At 47.7% G+C, this 23,849-nt stretch overlaps 1 protein-coding gene across 3 annotated transcripts in view; it reads right to left on the bottom strand.

The window, feature by feature from the left end:
- NFAT5 (nuclear factor of activated T cells 5) overlaps positions 1-20,304 on the bottom strand; it is a 54,546-nt gene extending 34,242 nt beyond the window's left edge. For 2 of the 3 annotated variants that reach the window (XM_054641030.2, XM_077185042.1), the window contains exons 1-2: positions 19,963-20,304; positions 2,588-2,713 (exon numbers count right to left, since the gene is read on the bottom strand). In XM_054641030.2, the coding sequence (XP_054497005.2) occupies positions 2,588-2,713; positions 19,963-20,035 (199 nt within the window). In that variant the 5' untranslated portion in view covers positions 20,036-20,304. Of the gene's footprint in view, positions 1-2,587; positions 2,714-19,962 lie in introns of those variants that run through there. The other variant, XM_077185043.1, reaches the window with a different exon arrangement.
- Positions 20,305-23,849: the final 3,545 nt, after the last annotated feature.

The following is a 23,849-nucleotide window of genomic DNA, read 5'->3' as shown; positions in this document are numbered from 1 at the left end:
TGTGTGAACTACTAGAGGAGTAGGGAAAAGCTCTGAACGCTTTGGATCAATCCCTGTCACAGAATCCTCTCATTATCCAGAGTAATCAGATCGGTAGGGGAATTCTACATGGTGTGGCCAAATGTTCAAATTAGCCCTTCCTTTTAAAAACAAGAGTAAATGAGATTACATACAGCCTTATGCAGACTGAACTATCATTTCCCCTTCATTCCTAAAAAAGGAGGTTTTAAGGCAAGTAAGACCAGATCAAAAAAAAAAAAAATAGAAAGACTGACACAAAAAAAAGGGAAAAATTTCAGATACAGAACAAGAGGTTGCCAGTCCTTCCTCCTTACCCTGCTCCTGTACAGCATCAGCTCCCCAAAAATCTGCCTACAGCCTGCTATTAAATATTTGATGTATGCAAATGATAGTCAATATTAATCTTTTGAAATATATATAAAATGCATGTGTGGTTCCCTGTATAAGCACCTGGTTTGCACAAAGCCCAGGATAATTTTCCTGTAAAGAAACCCCAGCCAGACCTCTCGTTAATACTCAGGCAGGGTAACAGACTGAAAGTGTGGTGGAATTCTCACAGATGCTGCAGAAATCCCACAACAATTACAGAAAATAGGAAACCACCCTTTTCTCTACCAAGCGGGCACAGCTACAGAAAGAACACAGGATGTGCCATGTTCAAACCAGCAATGGGAACAACACAGGTCTCTGCTCCTCTTTTGGGGTTTTGTCTGGTTGGGTGGGACAGTTTAAACAGAATTTTTAACAACTCTCACTCCAGGTCATTGTCCCAATCCCTCTCCTGGAACCCCTTTGGGCACTGGAAGAGCTCTAAGGTCACCCTGGACCCTTCTCTTCTCCACACTGAACAATCCTAGCCCTCAACTTGGTATCAGCTCAGTCTTTGTGACCTCTGTGGTCTCTGACATTGAACAGTGTTGATATGTGAATGATCAGGTGTTCTTTCAATTTTAACAAGAAGCCTCAATATTTATTTTTCAAAGTTTTTCATTCCAGAAATTTGTGCTGCAGTTTAACCCAAACACACCTAATGAATGCATCTCAGGTTTTTTAAAGGATCTGGACTGGCTGTTGGCAGATGCCAAATACCTGGAGGCAACAGACTTTTAGTTCCATTCAAGTTTAAGTCTTTTCTGTTAGGCACAGAATTAATTAGCAGTTCAGGCCTGTCTGTGGATTTAGAGTGTAACAGGGTTTGTGGGCTGGTTTTGTGCAGTTGTTTTGAGGATACAAGTTTCTACAAGATTTGGTTGCTGCTGTCTATGAACCAAACCCATCATTAAGCACCTTGACTTTAGAAACAGATGCTCAAATTGTTTTTTTAGTAAGTGATATAAAAACATCAAATCCTTTTGATATAATAAAAGCATCAAATTCTTTCAATGACCAAGTTCCACTGTGCACAGTTAAATCCACAGGTTCTCAGGAGAGGTCTGGCAAAACATGAATGGTGAGCAGTGCTGTAAAGTTTCTCTGACAAACCTACAACCACTTCAGGTTCTGATCAGGATGCCAGGACCATGCAAATCTGGGAAACGTTCTCACACAAACATTTAATGCATATGAACTTGGAGAGAGAGAAACAGGAATAATGCAGCTACCTGAATTCTCACCCTACAGCCATTTTTTTCTCAAGCAAAAATTTAATGCCAATTAGGAAACTGGAACATGACCTTGTAAAAAAAATACAGGGATCAAATTATGAAAAAAACCCTTATCCACTGAGGGAGACACATCTATAATGGGCAAAATTATCTTTATTTCCCATTGCACAGATGTGTACTAATATATACAAGTTACTGATAAGAATCCCAGATGAAAGCCAGCACTGAGGCTAATCTCCCAAATCAAAGCTTTGCCCCTAGATCCTCACTTTTTTTCTGTTTAATGAAGATCAGTGATAGTCTTTAAAGTCTAGAACATGGCTGGGAATAAGAAATGGATGCAGATTAAAAGGTCATGCCTCTTTTTTATATGTTGTCAATTAGAAAAATAACTACACTGGTCATTTAGACTACCAGCTGATGACAGCTACATTATAACCTCATGTATTTGAGGATCTTTAACCACACCACACTAGAGATGTGTGTGAAAGGAGTTTAAATACTACGCTTCCTCAGGGCCCAATGGAAAACATGACCTTTTCTTCTTCCTCACATTTTGGTAAAAGCTTCATGGCCCAAAATGTCATCTCCCCTTCCATTTTTATCCTAACTAGAATCCACTGGCTTTGTCAGTCAGCATTCCGCCTTAGTTCCAAACAGGGATTTATTCCCTTGGAAGACAGAGCGCATTCTAGGAGTTAACTGCCTGTGTGGCATAGCAGAATAGAGGAACAGCTGATTTACTGCTCATGGAGATGCCTGTATGAAACACAGCAACCTCAACATAAAATACCTGACGCGTTTGATCGCCCAGCTGAACTACAGCACCTACATTCTCCTAGAATGAACTCTGCTACTTCTCCACAAGCTCTTTTTTACACTCAGAACTTTGCCAGCACTGTTCATGTTGGCCAGAACGTCACAAACCTTGAGAAAACACCAGAATAAAGGAGAGTCCTTACCAGCAGCAACTACAGCTGGAGGCGGCGAACCGGCCTCACCACCGCTTGTTTGGCTCATGGATGCTATGGATGTTTCTCTGGAAGGTGGTAACTGCAGCTCCTTTGGGAGAAGGTCATAGACAGATTCTGTGGAACAAAGAGAACTTGATCAAAATGTCACCCGTGTCCTACACAAGAAAAGAAATAATGTTTTTGCCTAGAAGATATGAACTATAACCCAACCCTTTCAGAACCTTTGGGCAAAGTCACAGTAAGTGCTTGGAAATAACAGCATGGAAGAAAGTTATTTCAGAAAACAAACAAACATTAAGATGCATATTCTGAAGACTGAAACAAAGGACACAAACTTGTTCAAACAAAGAAATAATTCATGAACTTCCAGAGAAACTGTTCTCATCCAGAACGAAGGGCTGAGGGCAGCACATCACGTGAGAATCTGAGACAAACCTGTTTCCAGAATTCCAACTGTGCAACTGACTTCCTAAGGGAAAAAAGCCTAATTTGGCACCACCACCCTAACAACATCCTATGGAGTCTTAGAATCACAGACTGGATTTGGGGGGCAAGGGACCTTAAAGCCCATCCAGTCCCACCCCCTGCCATGGCAGGGACCCCTTCTGCTGTCCCAGGCTGCTCCCAGCCCTGTCCAACCTGGCCTTGGGCACTGCCAGGGATCCAGGGGCAGCCACAGCTGCTCTGGGCACCCTGTGCCAGGGCCTGCCCACCCTCCCAGGGAAGAATTCCTTCCCAATATCCCACCTAACCCTGCCCTGTGGCAGTGGGAGCCATTCCCTGTGTCCTGTCCCTCCATGCCTTGTCCCAGTCCCTCTCCAGCTCTCCTGGAGCCCCTTTAAGTGCCAGAAGGGGCTCTAAGATCGCCCCTGGAGCCTTCTCCTCTCCAGGGGAACATCCCCAGCTGTCCCAGCCTGGCTCCAGAGCCAAGGGGCTCCAGCCCTGGGACAATGCCCTCCTCTGGGCTTGCTCCAACAGCTCCATGTCCTGCCTGTGCTGCATTAATCCCGTGGGTTTGATCTCTCTTCCTCCTTGTGTGTCACCCAGGAGACCTCCTAAGGTTCCCTCTAAGAGTTTCTCCATCCTCACCCTATTTCCAGCTCTCAAGTTAACTCCAGCCTCCTGTACACCTGCAGCCTTAGGTGTGCTCACCAGGGGTTTCAGGAGAGAGGCTGGGTGTCACATTTTAGACCATATTTCAAGTAACTTGGTCTTTATCAATGAAGCATGAAATTAAAGATTTGCTCTTAATGGTCTTGTGATCTTTGGGAATGTGCTCCAGTTCTAATGCTGGCTTTTCCTTCTCTCCCTCTTTATCATATTGTTGGAATTACTCACAAAGATTAGAATTGTGCTGCTTGTGGATTACTGCAAAAATCATGTGCTCCCTGAGAAAAAATTATCCTGTGGGAGTCTTGGATGTAAGCATAACTCTAAAGCAAAAGGCTTCACAGAACCTTCGCCACATTGGAGAATCAAAAATAAATTTCTTAAACAAAAAAATCCCCAAAAATCAGCCCAAAGAGACAAGCTCTCAATTACCCAAGAACTTGGGGTTTGGAAAGGAGTTTTTGTAGTCAACTCTGAATATATTATGAGTCATGACAGATGATGATGACAATTCACTCCTCTCAGAGGATTTCTTGAGGAGAAAGGAATGGAACTGTGTGTATATATTCAACTTACACATGAAATATGAAGTCTCTGTATTTACCTGCAGACACACACTGCTGCAATCCCTCATTTTGGAGCCCCTCACTCAACATTTTGAGCAGCAGCAGCCCTGAACATCTGCCTGTGATTCTCCTGTGCTGCTGCAGGTAGAAGTGCCAGTGCCAGCTGGAGTAAAGGCTGGTGCTCATCTACAAGGGCTTGTACAAACTGCTCACTCATCTCTGAGGAAAAGCAAATGCAGCTGCTCCTTGCAGTACAACAGGAGCAAAAGTGAGAACAAGTGTTACCTTCCAATCCCTTCCAAACCATTCTGTGAATCTATGAACTCATGGCACAGGGTGATGGTCAAATCCAAGCTTTCAGAAGAAAAACAACTCTCCTGGCTTTTCTTGCCTCAGACGCAGCTTCACAGTCTAAAACACACCATTACTGAACTGCAGTTCAGCACTTTCCAGAGGAACCCCAAGTGCCTGGGTGCCTTTAAGAACCCTTGCTGCCACAAACCTACTCCACACACATCAGACTTCAAATGAAACTTTGTGTTTTCACCTAAACACAGGCCAATGTTTATATATGCTGAACTATAAATAGCATTAAAGCAAAAACTGACAAATTCCAGAAACATGAGAGTTGCTGCAAGGAAACCAATTCCTCCCCAGAGGATACAGCTCCCCCCATGCCTCACACTGTCCCAAGAGCTGAAGCTACTGCTCAGCCCCTCTCCATCACCACGTCCTACACCCGTGTGCACTCTCCAATACTGAGAACATTACGTTTCCTGCTAGAATTTTACGTTGATTCATGCAGAAAACACCCACTAAAGGGAAAGGCTGCTGCAGAAATGCAGTATTACATTTGGAGGCAAAAATAGCATTTCAGCATCATTACGTGGTTCTACATAATTAGCGAGAAAAAATGTGTAGACAGAATTCCTGCTCCCAGCAGCCTGCACTGAATCAGTGAGGAAGTTTAAGCTGTCTGACAGCACTAAGTGTCCTTTAATTTATTGCTGATTTCAATTCCTCTAATGAATACACTGGTTGATCCCAAGTTTCTAGGGTTTTTTTTCCTGGAAGTAGCTCCATTTATACCCAACATTTAAACACATTTTCTCTCTCTCCCTACAGGAAGCAAGGAACACGTGTTTCAGGATTGGTGTTATTATAACATATAAACAAGATAACACACAAGCCAGATAACCAAACACTAGTGAACAGCCAGAAGTCCCACACACTCATTTCCCGACACAAATCCTCACCTGTTAATCAGTTATTAGACATTATCTACAGTAAACTTCCAAATCTCTTATCTTGCCTCAAAATATCTCACCTAGACAAGCCCAGCTTCACAAATTCTCCTCCCAAGACCAAGGACACACAGGGACAGGCAGATTTACAAAAAGTATTTTAAGTGTCAAATTTCTTCAACTGCCCTTTATCCGATTATCCTGCCTTTATAATCTCTCATCTGAGATCAGCTGCTTGGAACTTTGATCTTCCTGCCAGTTGTACTGAGAGTCCAGAAAATTCTATTTCACATGGTTAATATGGACCAGAACCACAGCAAACATGGGATCAGGATCCAACAACACAGCACTTGGAATCGGGAAAGAGAAGATTTTATTGTGCACTACTTGAACCTGCACACAACATTCTGAATTTATATATCAATAAAAAATAATCAAAAAATTTAGAAGGGAGTTTTTCACTGGGAGGGTGGGCAGGCCCTGGCACAGGGTGCCCAGAGCAGCTGTGGCTGCCCCTGGATCCCTGGCAGTGCCCAAGGCCAGGCTGGACATTGGGGTTTGGAGCAGCCTGGGGCAGTGGGAGGTGTCCCTGCCATGGCAGGGGGTGGGACTGGATGGGCTTTAAGGTCCCTTTCAACCCAAAGCATTCCAGGATTCTCTGGAATTGGGTCATCTCAAGTTAAAACAACTGCACAAAAGGTGTCTGTGGCAGGGCTGGACACATGACCACCAGTCCACACAAAATACATCCCTGGGTCAACACGGACCTGGATCAGCCCCAGCAGCTGCTGACAGGATCTCTGTCTTCCAAGGGGAGAGGAGAGGCCTTGGAAAGATTCAGGAAAAATAATGCTGAGAAGGTACAAAAACCAGCATGAGAAACTGATGTGGTGATGCTGCGGCAGGAGTGCAAAGGGCTGGTGGATTGTGATGGCAAACCAAATTCTACAAGGTCCTTGACCTCCTGGTTTACTCATTTCCCCTCAGTGCACACACACAGTTGTCCTTTCCTAGGAATGATTTTGGATTTCTGCACGCAACCTAACCATTTACACTTTATTCTTAGGAACAGAGCAATTAAGCTTACAGGAGCAAAGAACACAACACACCTGCTTCCTGTGTGGGAATGCTGAGACAACTCCAAGATTCCCTGAGGAGCTTGGACATGGCCCATAAAAGCTCTGCTTTTCCCAAGAGTAGGTATTCCCTTCTTCTTCTGGGCCATGAATCCTCCATGACTCTCTGGCTGCACCTACACAGACACTTCAGCTGCACAGAATAAAAACTGTGATTTCTAGAACTTAGTGCTCTGTTATCTTATGCTGTGCTAGTACTGGCTCAGGGTGTTACAGAACCTCTCTGTCCTCAAACTCCTGCGACACAAATTGAATTGAGATCCTTCTGGTTGGTTGACCAAATTGCTGCTACCTGTAACTCAGCACCTGGTGATGCTGGGAGCATAGAGGCAAGGAAAAGAGCAGAGAATACCCAATTCCAAAGTTTAAAACAACAGCAGCTCATTCACGAGGAATGCAGACATCCTCACTTTGCCTATCAAAAGCTAAGCCATGGTACCTGGACCTGCTACAGCTGGAAGCCAAGTCACAAGCCTGACAGAGAAGTTTGCTGTGCCTCAGGCAAGTGAGGCATCACTAATGCAGAGGGCCCTGGCTGCAGCTCCAGCTCCAGCACCACTTCTCCAGGCTGTTCCCAGCCCCAGCCTTGCAGAGGCTGCTGGAACCCAGCTCTCCCCCAGAGAGGAGATCTGTCCCACCACTGTCTGTCCCACCCCTGAGATCTTCATCCCTTCAATCCCCACCCCAGGACTAACAGGTACTGACAGGTTTCCTGCTCCACAGAAATCCTGTGGAGAGCAAGATCAATACATGGGAGAAGATGAGAACCACCCGAATTCTGGGCACTAGCAGCACAGAGGGGGCATTTTCCACTTGCTGCTGACATTTTTTGCCCTTAAGGAAAGGTACATCCTGGAAATCCCTTACCACTTCCATGACCTCATGAACAGCAGCCAAGTTAATCCCTGCCTTTAATAAGCTCCCTGCACTGAATGGCTGCCCATTTGATCCCCACTGATACTCCTCTCCTCAACATGGTTTAATACCCGCACAGATTTGGCTGCTCCTTCCAAAGCCATTTCCTTGCTGCAGCACATGACAGTCACACCAGAGATTAGACAAAACCTTGGTGTCCTCCTCTAATCAGCTGGTGGCATCGGAGCAGAAATCTCTTCTAATGATGTTCACTAAGCTGATCAAAAAAACAAGCAAGCAAACAGGCCGAGAGTTGTTTATATGGAACTGAGATTAAAAAACAATTAGAAATCATGAAGTAGCAAGTAGCCTTTGCTACACAGGGGAGGTCAATGAAGTGAAGTGAGCACTCGTGCTCAGCAAATTAACTGCAAAGGAAAAACAACAGTATCCATATTCCACCTCACCCCCCAACAGGAATGCAAATTCAGCGTCAGAGCACCCGCACACATATAAAGGCCCTAGGATGCTAATCTAAGACACAGTTTTGGGCTAAACCTGTGTTACCAAGGCTCCAATTGTCAGATTGTCACTCCTCACTCCAAAGGCTGCTGCATTTTAATGAAACAATATGTGTGACTTAATATACTTTTCAGAAACTTCTGTGGGTAAGGGATGCTAAAACCAGAATCTACTCTAGGCCTAAAAAAATCCAGGCCTCTGCCAGAAGACCTTGTGGTTGGTTTATCTGTTTATCCTGAAGTTCAGTTCTACTCAGAATTTCAGTGTCCATAACCACAGCATAGTGGTTGAGCTTATTGGAGGCCACTGATTCCACCACAATATCTTAGTTCACAGAGTTTTTAGAGAACGATGAGGAAATGGGGGAGCTCTAAATAGCCAAAATCTAATCAAAGCTTCACTTTGTTAAAAGACATTCGTATCACATGGCCCTCAGGGATTTTTCTGTACACAAAAGAGTGTGGGAAGACTTTGAAGATTACTTTGCCCATCAGGAAGAGCCTGTAAGAGCCAGCTGGGAACCCTCTGGCTCTTCACCCCAAGATAAACAGGTTTTCCTGCAGACTCCAGGAACAGCACTAAGTTGGGTAATTACAACACAGAATTCAGAGAATCACAGAATCCTGGAATGGCTTGGGTGAGAAGAGATCTTAATGTACATCTCATTAAACCCCCAGCCACGGGCAGGGACCCCTTCTGCTACCCCAGACTGTTCCAAGCCCCGACCAACCGGGCCTTGGACACTGCCAGGGATCCTCTGGGCAACCTGTGCCAGGGTCTCCCCAGCCTCACAGGGAAGGTTTTCTTCCCAACACCACAAGAGAATTCAGGATACATTTCAGAAGACTTGGACCACCCCACTAGAGAGAGTTCACATCTCACAGTAGGGCTGCTCTCCCTTCCTCAAGGCTAAACTGGGAGAAGCGACCTCAGGACCCACAGGAGTAACTCCTGCAGTGGAAATACAGCTTCAGTGTTGTATTTAGAATTTGAGTGAGCAGACAAAACTCCAGCTGTTCCTCCAGCTGCACTGAGACAGCACACCCATAACCCTGACAGGGGTGGCAGGGATCTGTCCCAGCCCATGGAATGTTTTAGGCATTGGGACAGCAATGCCGATAACACGGCTGGCACAGGGACCCGGCACAGGGACGGCGTGGATGGAAGCCAAAGAAGGATAACAAGGATCCAGTAAGAAGCTCAACAGAGGAAGCTCTGAGAGTCTGAGAAAGGAAACTAGGAGAGGGACAAAGCTCAGTGCATAAACCAGAAGAGAAACAGACTGAGACAGGCACAGCCCAGACAGATCAGTGACCACTAAAGCACTTCCTACTTCACTGCAGACACTTTGTTGTTGTTGAGGTTTGGGCTTTTTCCTTTTTCTTTGTTTGGTTGGTTTTTCTGAGTACTCCTTAGGTGATCCAAACTCTCACTTGCAGAAGTGAGAATCACCCATGACAACTGCAGGCCATGGCAGCTCTGCTTAAGGGACAGCAGAGATTTTTAAGTTACAAGAAAAATTACAAAGTTACAAGCAGAGATTATAAAGTTACAAGAAAAAAGATTTGGAAGACGGAAAGAACACGCAACAAAGAGTAAATCAGCTTTTGTACTGTATCTGTCAAAAGAGGATTTAGGACATATTACAGACTATCACACTCCTGCATTTCCTAACACTTTTGCAACTTCACTGATTTAACATCACGAGCTTGGCAGCAGGGAAAACAAGACAAACAGTCCTGAAAACAGGTTTAGGTTTCATAGAGAGCAAAAGGAAGGACCCTGCTTGAGCATACATAGAATAAATAAAATACAGCAACTGTTGAAACAATCACAGAATCACTAAGGTTGGGAAAAATCTTTAAGAACACCAAGACCAAGTGTTAACACAGAACTACCGAGTCCCAGTGAACCACAGAGATAGAGATTTGGATGGGACATTGGGAAGAAATGCTTCCCTGTGAGGCTGGGGAGGTTCCAGCACAGGTGCCCAGAGCAGCTGTGGCCGTCCCTGGATCCCTGGCAGTGCCCAAGGCCAGGCTGGACAGGGCTGGGAGCAGCCTGGGACAGCAGAAGGGGTCCCTGCCATGGCAGGAGTGGAACAGGATGAGCTTTAAGGTCCCTTCCCACCCAAACCATCCTAGGATTCTGTGACACTTGTGACATTCTGTGCCAAAACTGCATGGCAAAAGCCAGAGAGAAAGAAGCAGCCCATAGGCAGTGAAGCTGAGCAGGAGGAGAACAGACACCCTAAAATATTTTACAGTTACTGGTCTAATCACTCCTATTTTTGCAAGAGTTGAAGCTGAGCTGTAGTAAGATCATAACTCACAAGACTCCCCGTCCTATCTGTCTTATTGCAGTCCCAAATCCACCAGGTTACACTTACTGAAACATTGATTTTATTTCATATTTTTGAGTATGTCTCAATACAATTAAACGAAGGACTCAAAAATGCATCATCCAACCTAAAATACATAAAGACTAATTAGCACATTCTTCCTAATTGCCCAATGCTGCCCATGGATTTCCACACAGCTGTCAGATGCAGTCTGTCACCAGACTTGCCATGCTGTCCTGACAGAGGAAATGAACTGCAGAGCACTGCTCCCTCTCTGTGCCACAGCACCCTCAGCCTATCTGTGATGGTGGAGCAGGGAAAGACTGCAAGCAGGTCCTCCCGCCAGCACTCCTGTTATTGTCAGCCCTGGCAGGGCTAGATTGCTGCTACAGCAACAGTGGCAGGTTTTCAAAGAAACTGCAGTGTATACAAGGATGTTTTACACAGCCAAACAGAAAATCTTCCTTCCAGTTCCCCCTGGCTTCAGACAAAAGCAGCAAACCCTAAATCAACAGGCTTCAGGCGCGTGGAGGGAAAGGCAGAGGCCATGGTGCTGCCTGGGCTAGAAACCTTCAGGATTAAAGAGCTGATGTTGGTGCAGCTCCACTCTGCACAGTGCCCAGTGTGGATGACGGAGCACTGGGCACTAAAACTCAAATCCTGCCTGCAAATGCTGCTACTCCCTGAAATGCACATTCTAATGTGTTAGTGACAGAGAGAGGGGAGTGCTCTGAAAAGCTGTCTCAGAGAAAGATGATCAGTAATAGATAATTAATGATAGATGACCAGTAATAGATTATTAATGATAAAGTCATTAACACTTGATCACAACCCTAATATCACAGAATCCCAGGTTGGTTTGGGTGGGAAGTGACCCTAAAGCCCATCTCATTCCAACCTCCTGCCATGGACATGGATTTCTTCCACTAGTCCAGGTTGTTTCAAGTCCTATCCAACCCAGCCTTGAACATTTCCACAATATCACTATTTCTTGTACTTAAAAATAAAAATTTAAGCTAAAAGTGGTTTCCTGTATTTTTCTAAAGGACAACTATTACTATCAAAAATGGCAGTATTAAATAGGTAATTTTGCAAGCAATTCGTAACCAGCTCCTGCACTATATCCCAACAACCTTCAGAAAATTTGCTAATCTCAATACTCAGGATTCTGCACAGCAGGGTAGAGTTGAGAAATTAATCCTTTTAAAGTTGAATTTCAACAACTGACAAAGGCATGTGTTAGCTGAATTCTATTTATGGCATTCATCCAAATATCAAATAAAGCTTTCCTGGCTGTGTTTCAGTCATCCCCATTCACAGCTCAAAGAGGACTTTTATAAATGTAGACAGGCAGTATAAATCCTGGATCTTGTTTGCATCCAATTTTACACATCTCAAAATGAGAGAACAACATTATTTAGGAATTGTCACTTCAAGGAACAGACCAATAATGACTTACTGAGACATCTATCCTATGTGGTTGTAAACTCCAGACAGAAACCAAAGAACATAAAAATACACCTAAAATACCACTGTGGACAAGGCAGAGCAGCAGGCAGGCTGACAGAGGAGTAGGTTCATGAACACAATCACAGAACCCCAGACTGGCTGAACTTGGAAGAACCTTAAAGCTCACCTCACTCCACCCCTGCCATGGGCAGGGACACCTTTCACTAGACCAGGCTGCTCCAAGCCCTGTCAACCTGGCCTTGAAATGTTTAAAGAAACCCAAATACCAAGCGATCAAAGAACATCAGTAATAGCTATTTATCAACCCCTTTAAAGCACCTGTGCTGTTTCAAAAATCAAAGTTCACCAGAAACTGAGGCAATCAGGCAGTTCCTTAGGTACAACGCACCACCCGAATTCAGGGACACACAGAATTCACCTGACCCACAGTTTACTGCTGTCTTACAACGTTCCTCAGCCTGTACAGGTTTGCACCATTTTTTCTGATGGGGTTATTTTTGTCATCTCTTACATTTGCTGTGAGCAAGAAAAGCAGCAGTAGCAATGAAAGACACAAGATTCTTTCTTTTGAGGCTGTACCACAATATTTAAGGTGAAGAACAAAAAGCATTCTGGCAGACTTCCAACACATTGTGGGCACCCCTTGGGTTCAGTATGTCATTACAGACCTGGGACCTGACCAGTCCTAGTAACTCTCAACACAACATTGAGCACCTCGAGCCTCCCTGCCTTTGCTGCCATTAACAGGTATGTCCTTCCATCATCACCAACACTGAGACGAGGCTGTGCTTCCCTCCACCCCTTTGCTTTCTACTGTTTGGTGATAAACACTGCTCTTCAAACCACAGGTGATGTTCAATACAGAGCTCTGCTGAGTCTGGCACCTCTCACGCTCTGAAGGGACTGACTCATCAGGGCCATGAGGAACACGCTCAGGAAACCTGCAACAACTACTGCACCTGCAAGGGGTTCCTCAGGGGAATAAAGGTGGAGAAGGCTCGGGGGGATCTTCTCCATGTGTGGAAATTCCTGACAGGAGGCAAGAGAGGCTTCTCTCACCAGTACCCCATGACAAGACAAGAGGCAATGGGCACCAATTAAAACACATTAAATTCCATCTGAATTATCTTATCCATGAGGACAGCCAAGCACTGGCTCAGGTTGCCCAGGGTGGTTGTGGAGTCTCTGTGAGGACAGTCAGACCCTGCTGGGCATGGTCCCAGCACCAATTCCATGATCTCCAGAGGCTCCTGCCAGCCCCAAGGGCTGAGACTGAAAGCTGGCACCTCTTCCACAAAACTCACCCACATCCTCTCCCACCAGCAGAACATCTGACTCTCTTCAGAACTTTAACCTAAATCAGATTCCTGGGCTCTGCATCATTTACTTGTGAGATAAAACCAAGACTATTAGAAACTGTAATTATAAATTCCTCAGTAAATCTCCTTTAATAGGGATACACATTCCAAGGAAAGCTGCCTTTTTTACTCCCTAAGAAACAAAACATACTCAACTATTAGCTGACCTCCTCATTCCTATACTGAAAACAAAGTAAACTTTAAATGACATACAAGTCTTTCTTCACCACATACACAACCAGACTGTGGGATTTCTTGCAAATCAAGAGTCAAAAAAGAACTGAGCTAAAGTCTAGATACTCCTATTCTGCCCCAAACAGTAAGGATTGACACATCTCCACACTACAGGATCCTCACTGCAAAGGCAGAAAACTGCCAGTTAACAGAAGCTCTGGACCCTGCAGCTGATTATTCCCCAATCACCCCATGGTGCTCCCATCCAAACTCACTGACTCCTGCTGAGTGAATCCACATGCACAAAAACCATCAGGCCTCCACACAGTGAGGGACTGAAACAACTGCAGGTAGTGTCAGTTCTTCTGAACAAGAATGGAAATGCCAACATTTGGAAACTTTTTAGGACCATTCTTAAACCTCTCTCTTCCGTATCTTCACCCTCCTGGGCACTGACAGGAGCCACTGTCCATCTTCCCTGTCTGCCAAACCTCCCGACCTTCACCACAGCTCAGCCTGCTCTTAGGGCCAGAACCTTGTGTTTCTTCAGCACATCACATCAGTGTCATAAACTTTGCAAGGCAACCCCAAATTCTTTCTAGTTATTTACAAAGCAATCATAAAACCCTTCCAAATGCTGAAGGACAAGTGATGGAAGGGAATGGAGAACAACTACAGAGTGTATTTATGTAAACAGTGACAACATTCCTCAGTCTGGTTAAGTGATAGTCACCTCACAGATGCCTCAGAGCTATACAATATAGTAAAATAATGTACCTGAAGTTGGACATTTACATTTTAAACACTGCTAAAGCACTGCTTGCTTTGCAAACAGCAGCTACCGGAGATTTTACTGCGTGTCCATTAGCACTTGCTATTATTACTACACAGCTCAAAGTTGGATCTGAGAGTTTGTTCAAAGCTGGATCTGAGAGTTTGTTTCAGTCAGTTCCTAAAACAATTGCTAGTGACAAAGTGGCCTGACTGTTCAGCCTCATCAGTTTACTCTGTACATACCCACCAAGACAGCACACATGGTAACTGCAGAGATATGACCACACACCTTACTGCACCTGCACTTTGGCCACTCACCAACTCCTGCTGGTGTTCACCACCACTGCTACACTTCAAAATTAGCTCAGCCATTGCCTTTTTGTCTAAAATGAAGTTTTAGTTCTCTTTCACCATCCCTGGAGGTGGTTGAAGGAATGAGTGGACATGGCAATAAATGCTCTTGTCTGGTGAACAAGGAGGGGATCACTCAAAAGTTGAACTCAACCTTAGAGGTCTTTCCCAAGCTGAATGATTCTGTGAAATACATTTCATATAAAACTGCATAACCTGTGTACCAGTGCAAAAGTCAGATCAAGGCTCCAAGATGCCAACCATTTTTAGTTACAGATACCAAAAGGTAACCGTGCTGTTGAAAATTTATAAGTAAAGGTCAGATGCTTCATAAAAAAATGAAAAATTTTAACCTACAGCCTCAGAAATGTATGATGAGAAAATTCTACTTCTTGACAACACTAATCTGCAATACAGAATCACAGAACCATAAGGAATGGTTTGGTTTGGAATGCACCTACAGTTCATCTCATTCCACTCCCTGCCATGGGCAGTGACACCTTCCAATAGACCAGGCTGCTCCAAGCCTCATCCAACCTGGCCTTGGACACCTCCAGGGACAAAAGAATTGGGCAAGGTATGGGGATTCTCTAACAGAAAAAATGACAACTTTCAGAGAAGGACAAAGTATCCAAAACAAGTAAAACTGGCAATCACAGACTCCAACTAGTCCTAGAACCAAAGCAGCACAGATTTCTCCAGGGACAGGGCTGCCCTGCCTGCCCAGTCTCGGCACAAGGGCACCGCAAACGCTACCAAGGCACAACACCAGGAGCATTTCTGTCCGTGGCAGAGCCAGCTCAGCAGTTTGAGCTCATCTGCTCCCACCTCCACCACTTGGTCCCAGTGCCCCAGAGCCCCCCTTTCCTGCCGGGACACCACTCCTTGTGCAGCTGCACAGTAACCAGACCAGGAAGCAGAACAATGTGAGAAAATCCGATCAGAAGTACAATATCCCCATTCTAGATCAGTTTCCCAATCCCATTCATCTCCCAACCACAAACAACAATTGTGCTGGCAGGATTCAGAGCACAGTCCATGGGTGAGAACAGACGGTGAGGAAAAGGGGCTGTTCAGACAGCTCTGCCACCGGAATATTCAAATTACACCCTGGAAAGCTGTGAATTCAAAGTCCTCCCCCTACCCCCAGCACCACACAATCATCTTGCAGCAACACATTCCAGAGTTTTGTTTTGAAAGCCAATAAAAGAGGAAGATTCCAAGGAGGAAAGGACATTTAAGGAAAGGCTGACGCACAAGTTTAAGAACTTTGGTTGAATCCATTTTGGTTAAGTCAGAATGTCCTGGGGGCAGCTGGCAGAGCTGCAAGGGGTGGATGGAGGGATCCATCCCTCACAGAACACTCAGCACGGCACAACCCCCGTGGCACCTTCTACCAGCTATAAAAATAAGATAAAAATTGCTTCAAAAAGAAGCCAAGTCTGATTTCTATTCCTAAAACCTGCTAGTACTAGTTCTAAAGGTCTACATTATTTTCATAAAGCATCTTTTCCAACCCTCTTTGATAATTTAGTCACTGTCTTACTAGAGTTATCCCTGGGATCACAGAAGAAGAGTTCCAGTAGGGAAAAAGAAAAATCACCAAACCCCACATGTTGTATCCCAATTCCCAGCAAACACAAATGGATTACAGTCATTTCACATTTACGCATGAAGAACGTTTGAGTTTTGGTTATATGACGTTTTTAGGGCAAAAGAGCTATTTATCAGAATACTAACATTCTTCTTGTTGCTACCAAATTCCAGGAAGTCTCTCAGTTTTACAGCCACTCCATTGTGGAAAGCAAAATGCAGGACATGAATAAAAACTTCTAACTGCACTTGTGCTACAGTGCAAAAATGCCACTTTATTAGTACACACACATTATTGGGCAACTCAGAGTGAATGTATTAGCTAAATTAATCCCATGTTTAATCAGATTTAGTCCCTGACATCTGATGAACTGCTTTAATTACAGGTTTTCACCTCTGCCTGCTGCCAACGAAGAGCCAACTTTGCTCTATTTGAATGCTGCAGATGATATTCAACCACAGGACAACCAGCCTCGAGGTTTTAGGTTTTACGCTCCAGTGATTTTTCTACTACATTACTAATCTGTATGCACATTTGGGTTGGTTTATTCCAAAAAGGACAGTGTGTTATGTAAAGATGGGAAAGAAACATACTACAGCCTAAATATTTTCAGCATGAGGTGATGCATATTTTTGTTTATATCTTTAACTTCTTAGCAGGAGATATCATCCTTCTGCAATGGTTACAAAGCATTTCTTAATTATTATACATTGTTTAATATTGACTATACATTAAAAGACTGGTTTTAGGCCTTCACACAAGTCAGCTCCTCAGGGCCTGTGGATGAGCTCCAGCAACAGGCCCTGGAATCCACACTTCCCATTTCTTTCACTTTTAACAGCTACAACCAATATATGAAACATTTAGAAATCCTGCTGCAGAGACCTGCAAGTTCAGTACAGTTTCACTATCATTTTAAGCCAATATAAGCTGCTGAAAGAACTAGTCCCACCTTTCCCCAAGGCCAGTTTCCACATGTCCCTTCCTTGAGTCAGCACGAGCCATTCATGAAGACCCACAGCAAACACAGGACACTCACCCCATTAAAAACCAACATTTCTCCTCCCCTTTTCCTTTGGGAAAGAAAAAGGGAGAAGCTGAGTTAATTTTAACATGATCAGCTCCCCAGTCCAGCTCACTGTGGCCACGTCAGAGCTGGCGTGAGCAGAGCCACGAGGAAAAGAGGAGCACGCAGCTGCCTGAAGTGTGCACACGGGAATTCACTGGGGCTGGAGCTGCTCCTGGAAACACACCTACAGGGGCAGAAACTGCAACAGAAAGTATTGAGATACTCAAAGAAAACACTCTGCGTCCCAAGATACGCATAAATGAAAAGAAACTACTGGAATGAGTTATCAGAGCAGAGTTTACATTATGGACTCTCACTGCGGGTGAGTTTATATTACCCACTCACACTCACCTGAGGCGTGGCGGCTTTCAGAATTTTGTTTGACTTTTTTTAATGAGAATGGGAAAACAGAATTCTTAACTGAGATGGTGGTGCAAGCCAAAACTTTTAACACATGGTGCGGGGACAGGCTGATGACGTAAGTCAGTTTGTCCAGAGAAGGGGAGAAAAAAAATCACACCACTAAAAACTCCAGTGGCTGGGTTTCCAAATGTAACTTCGCTTTTTTGTTAATTGGTGCCCACAGACTCAGCCACTTTAACTCCACCAAACCAAATTTTCTCTGTCAGAAACCCCAGCAGCTCCGCAGACCCCACCAAGCTGAGGTTCCCTGAGAAGCTCAGAGCCCCCCAGTGCCCATCAGGGAGGCTCCCAAGGCCGGGATCACCAGCCACAAGCACCGGGAGCACAGGAATGCCACCGACAGGAGAGGGACTGGCCCCAGCTCAGCCTGGGGCTGGATTCCACCCACGGGGCGGCTGCTGCGCTGCTAAAAGCAGAGCAGTTAGAAGAAACTACTCGCTCTAACACACCCTCATCATAAATGCATATTTGTGGTTCTCTCACTGTGTTCAGACCTTTCCCTTTATCTCATCAGCTGTACTTGTACCCTGAGCCAGAGCACTTGTCCACAGGATAACTTATCTGTATCTATCTAGGAAAAAAAAAAAGTACACTGGAGCATGTTCTGATCAGTCAGAGAACCAGTAACACCTTTCCCTAAATTTCAGCTAAAATCACACTCACAATCACTTTGTTATTAATTCTCAAGAAGTATATTCATTGGTTCTGAAGTTCAAATTGCATTTCAACTTATCATCTCCTTGATCTTTTGTTGTGACAAAATATGAAAAGCAAAACTTGCTTTAACCTCTTTATAACCCCTGTCTGTGTTATACACCTCTGCCGTGGCATCTTGCTTGGATCAAGAGCTCACTGTGACCACAACATCCTTCCCTCGACCTCTTCCAGCTCTGAACCCACATCTCTGCACCGGAAGAAAAATACACTCTTGATTAATCAGTTTGAGACTCATTTACAACCTGAAACACTCAACCATTCCATTAAATACAAATAAATAAAAGAGAATTCACAGTGAGATTGGGCAGTTCAGAAGTTCTGCTCAATTAACAAGTCCTTGAAGCAATTTTGTGATTTACACAAAAGCTTTTTATTTCCAATGTGTTACAAACTAACAGTGCACACTTCTCAAATATCCAGTAGGATAAATCATAACTTCAATGGGGTTTATCACCTGTATTTATAATTGAATTACCCTGTTCCAAAATACTCTTCCTACTGCTGGCACAAGGACTGAAACCAACTGGAACACATTGTGCTGGGCAACCAGAAAGCCTTGAGCCCCTCTAGTAACATCCTAAAAAAAACTTACAAGCTACCAGTGATAACTTTAAAGAGAGAGACAATGACTCTGAGCAGTTTAATTCATTAAAGTCTTTTTATTTCTCATACCTTCATCTCTTGCCAACGCACAACTCAAAATTAATGACCATATTATAGTCCTAAAAAAATTAAATCTTTACTGTTAACCATGTTAATGCTGTAACAACATTAAACTGGCTTAAACCTTCACTTCAGGGTAATAAGAGACTTTTCCATTTATTTCATTATACGGCCCCAAAATTGCTCCCCTCACCAGCTGTACTGTGGGCAGGTGTGTGCAACAAACTACTAATAAACTACTAACTGGTACTTCTAGTATCACGAACTAATAGTACTGGCTTTCAAGTCTTTTAAACACGAGAAAATGAGTTAAAAACTCTGCAGTACGTAACACTTGTCCTGATAGACTTACCCATGTTCACGTGCACTTGTCAGAGCTCAAATTCGGTATTATGAAAACAGAAATTAATCTAATTTACTTTTAAACTCACTCCATCCCCTCGGGGTCCAGCTTCCCACAGACAATGCTGCTTTACCCCGGTGCTCGGGGATAACGCCCGGCGATGCTCCGGGCACCGGGACCCAGGACGCTCGGCTCGCCGGGCTCCGCTCCCGTTCCCACCCCAAACCAGGGCATCCCGAGCCCTCCCGTTCCACCGAGCCGCGTTCCCGGGAGCCTTTACTGAGCAGCTCTGGGGGTCCGCACCCGCCCGCACTCCCCGTTAGTTCCCGCTCCAGGCCGGAGCGTGTCCGTGGCCGCGGCCGGGCAGAGCCGGGGCCGGGAGGGGCCGGCAGGGACCCCGGGCGGGCCGCAGCCCCCCGCCGCCGGCCCCGCCGCCGGAACCTGTCGGGACACATTCTTGCGGCGGCCGCGGCCGGGCCAGGAATGCGGCCGGGGGAGCCGGGGCGGCCCCGCGCGGCCCCGGGGCCCCTCCGGCCGCGCATCCCGGGGCGGGGGCGGCGGGCGGGCGATGCCCCGCGGGGCCCGGGGCGGCCCGGAGCGCGGGCCCGGCGGTACCGGCGCTGCCCCCCCCACAGCCCGCCACGGTCACTCACCCTTGGAGTAGAGCGACTTGGGGGACTCGAGGTCGAGGTCGGCGCTGAGCAGAGAGATGAAGTCCGAGGGCATCGCAGCTCCGCGGCCCGGCGGGGGCGAGGGGGCGGCGGAGGAGGGGGGGCCGGGCCGGGGGGGGGGGGGCGCGGCTGCCTCCGCCGCGCGCGGAGCGGAGCGGAGACACGGGCCGGGAGAGCGCGCTGGGCGCACGGCGGGGCCGCGGTCGGCGGGGCGGGCGGGCGGTCGGGCCGGGGCTGCGGGAGCGGGCGGCGCTCGCAGGGCCGGTGTGCAGCGGAGCGCGCCCGACGCCGCTCCGAGCCCGCTGCGCCTGCGCGGGGCACGGGAGGGGCCGGCGGGGAACGGCGGCGGCGCGGCCGCTCTGCGCGTGCGTGAGGGAGGCCGGGGACCGGCGGGGGCGGAACGGCCGCGCGTGCGCACGCGGGGGGGGGCGCGGGGGAAGAGTCTGGAAGGGGAGCGGGGGGCGCGATGGAGCCTCACGGGAGAGCCCTGCCCTGAGGGGAGCCGGGGTGGGGGGAGCTCCCGGGATCGGAGAACCGGGAGGGCCCTTCAAGGGCAGCCCCAGGGTGGACTCTGAGGGGAGCCCCCGGGGTGAGGGGCCGGGCTGGTCCCTCAGGGGAGCTCTTCGGGGGAGCGCCCCGGCGTGAGGGCAGCCGGCATGGACCCTCGGGGAGCCCCCGGGATGGAGCCCGAGTGAGAGGACGGCAGCAGCGGTTGTCCCCAGGTCCCGCGGCCGGGGTTGTGCTTCAGGGGGCTGTGCCCGACCCTCCTTGCCCCCCCCTCGCGGGGGGTCGTGATGGCACCCTGAGGGTCAGGGCCGGCTGTGGTGCCACCAGAGCTCCGGCATGGAAACCCACAAGGCAGAGCTGCCAAACCCGCTGGCGGTTATTGTCCCAAAAAAAGAGCTATTTCCAAATAACATGAAAATACAAAAGTGGTGTCAACAGTGCGTTATCATTGACACCGATGGCAGCTGCCTGAAGACACAAGTGCCCCACATGTGGGGAGCTGGGAGAACACAAGCAGTTCGTTCTTGAAGGGGAATTTGGGATTCCCTTTCTCTGAAAGGTCTAAGAAGGGGGAGGAGGTGTGGAAAGGTGTCCCGCACAGACATACGATTGCTTTTCCAAAGTGTCCAAAATCTGCTTTGAAAGTGGGGAAAGGATGGGAAAATAAGAAGGGTTGTGTGTGAGTGGATGGAGGTGCCAGGCGAGTGCTTAAGCTGTGAAAAATGGAGGCGGAAGGAGCTGTGAACAGCTGCCGCGTGCCTCCGGCGCCGCACAGGGTCCAGTTTCCCTGGGACACTGAAAGGTTGGCTCCCGTCCCTGCTGCTGCCAGCTCCTTGCCAGTCTGCTCTCGGATCCCAGCAAAATCTCCCTCTGAAAACACTCAGTAGCTTCCATGGCCTCGGTGCAGCCCGAGAGCCGATGGAGAACCCTTGAGCCCCATGCCTGGCTGGTCAATCGGCCACTGTGGGATGGCCACACTGGTGTCCTCACCAAGCACTTGACCACAGTCCCACGCATGTGACACCACTGAGTTGGTCCTTGGAGCACTGGCGCTCTGTCCTGCCATGTTACCCTGTTCTGCTGTGTCCCCTGCCCACAGGGCACCAGGCAGTGCCCATGATGTCAGGGTGGGACACACGTGGTGTCCCTGTCTCACAGCCCTGGCAGGGCAGTGGCAGCTGCACAGTGCGTGGTTGGTGGCATTTGAAGTCAGTTCCTCTTTCATCCTAGACAAGCTGCTTTAGTTCCTGGAGCTGTCCTGGCTTTTCATCTCCTCCACCTGACTTCATTCATGGCGTGGCAGGAGGGCACAGGACTCCAGGACATCTGTGGATTTCATCCTGTCCATCAGCCATCAGAGCTGGTGACCAGCCCCTGCCCAGAGTGTGCCATGGAAGTCTCCAAGACCCTTCCCTGGGCAGTGACAGCCGGGATGCAGCCATCCTGGTCCCCAGGAACACTCAGTCATGGCATACTGCAGTTCTGCTGCTGTCTCATGGTGCTCAGCACAGCTCACCTAGGCATTGTTCAAGTCAGTCACGAGTGTCCATCCTAGGTAAGTCTTCCAAAAGGGTTTGCTCTGATCACTGAGTCCCTCAGCAAAATCTCCAGGAATGGGACAGCCATGGCTTCCCTGGGCAACCTGTGCCATGGCCTCACCACCCTCACAGGGAAGAATTGCTTCCCAATAGCCCATCTAACCCTACCCTATGGCAGTGGGAAGCCATTCCCCCTTGTCCTGGCACTCCAGGGTCCCTCTCCAGCTCTCTTGGAGCAGGCATACTCGGGGGAGCTGAAGGGAAAGGTTCCCCTTTGGCAATCTCAAGCCTGATGACTTCAGAAGGAAAGGGGGATTCACCTGTGCCAGGCAGAGATTGCCCTGCCTTGCAAGGGAGGGAGGAATGTCTGTCCATGAGGGGAGGGAGAGCTACTGCTATGCTGGCACTACAAAACTGAATTGTTTGGGAAGCAAACAGGGAAAACAATGTAAGACTGTGCTATACTCACCTCCTGTCTGAGTGTTGAGGGAGACAGAGGCTCTTGGAGAAGGTGCCACCACCAGACGGGCTGTGGTGGGGAAGGAAAACAGATCTTAGTCCTGAGAGGGAAGTGGCAGAGGGAGCACTCTGAGACAGAGTGCTCAGGGATGGAGCAGTTCAGGATAGAGAAGGTGCCTTCGGGAGGCTCAGGCATCCATGGCTGGGCAGTGACGGGACAGCACCAAAGCCCGGGCGCTGCTGGCCCGGCAGCAGCAGCTCCACGACAGCTGCTGGAGCCCGTTTGGCTGTGAAGAGCTTTGCTGAGTCCTGGGAAGGGCAGAGCTGGGACACCACAAATAACAACACAGAACAGGGGTCAAAGCAGAGAAAAAAGGAGTCCTGGTGCTCCATGGAGTGAGGCAGGAGCAGCCTGGCTGTGCAATCCCACCTGTGCTCACCCAGCCTGGGGGAACCTCCAAAGCACTGCCCTGGTAAGAGCTGGAAAGGAGAGAGGCCCTGCTGCTCCCAGCATTCCAAGACAGGGAGGCAATGGGCAAAGGCCAAATTTGGAGAAAGAATTAATATTTCGGATTTTTGGGAGGACCAAACAGTCTTGGACAATAAGAACTTAAAGGACTAAATAAATGATTAGTCAGTCCATGGTGCAGCACAGAGCAGCAGGACTGGGGGGAATAACCACACCGAGGCAGGTCAAGAAAGCACATGTACAAGATTCCCTGGGATCCAGTCAGAGCCATAAAACTCCTCTTGTTTCATGGGCCCCAGAACATGGAAAAGCCGTGGGAGCAGGCTGCAGCGGTTCTGTGTCATTGAGGTATTTTCTCTCTTTATTATAAAGTTCCTCTTCCTGCAGAAGCAGCCGGAGAGCAGCAGGTGTGAGGGGGAAGGAGCCTAAACCAGGATTGTGGGGACAAATTAGCAGGTGCCTGCAGAATATCACTAACCCCGTCTGCGATTCCGGAGCCGACGTAGGTGTTTTATTTTCTAGCGGTGTTAGAAAGACTGTCAGAAAATAATTAGGCTCTGTCAACAGTTCCCCTATTCCCAGATTACTTACGACTTCGACTTCCTGACTCATTAGAGCTGCCGAGGCTGGCAGGAAACCTGTTTTATAGTAATTTCTGTTAGTGGTGTCCCTGGAGGAGAGACAACACGGTGCGGGTGACACCAGCGTGTGACACCAGCGTGTGACATTGGCGTTGACTTCACCCTCGTGATGGAGGCGCCGGGGCCGTGCAGGGTGGTTACTGCTGGCAGGAGACACTGTCCCCCTGTCCCCGTGCTGGTGACAGGGAACAGGACACTTGGCTGCGGGGCCGACGCTGGGCAAGGTCCAGCTTTAGGTGCACGGGATTTGCTGTG

This window comes from Agelaius phoeniceus, chromosome 12, assembly GCF_051311805.1.
Source record: "Agelaius phoeniceus isolate bAgePho1 chromosome 12, bAgePho1.hap1, whole genome shotgun sequence".
In the NCBI taxonomy this organism is placed as follows: domain Eukaryota; kingdom Metazoa; phylum Chordata; class Aves; order Passeriformes; family Icteridae; genus Agelaius; species Agelaius phoeniceus.
The sequence above is the reverse complement of the archived record's forward strand: the minus strand, read 5'-3'. Positions and strand labels throughout refer to the sequence as shown.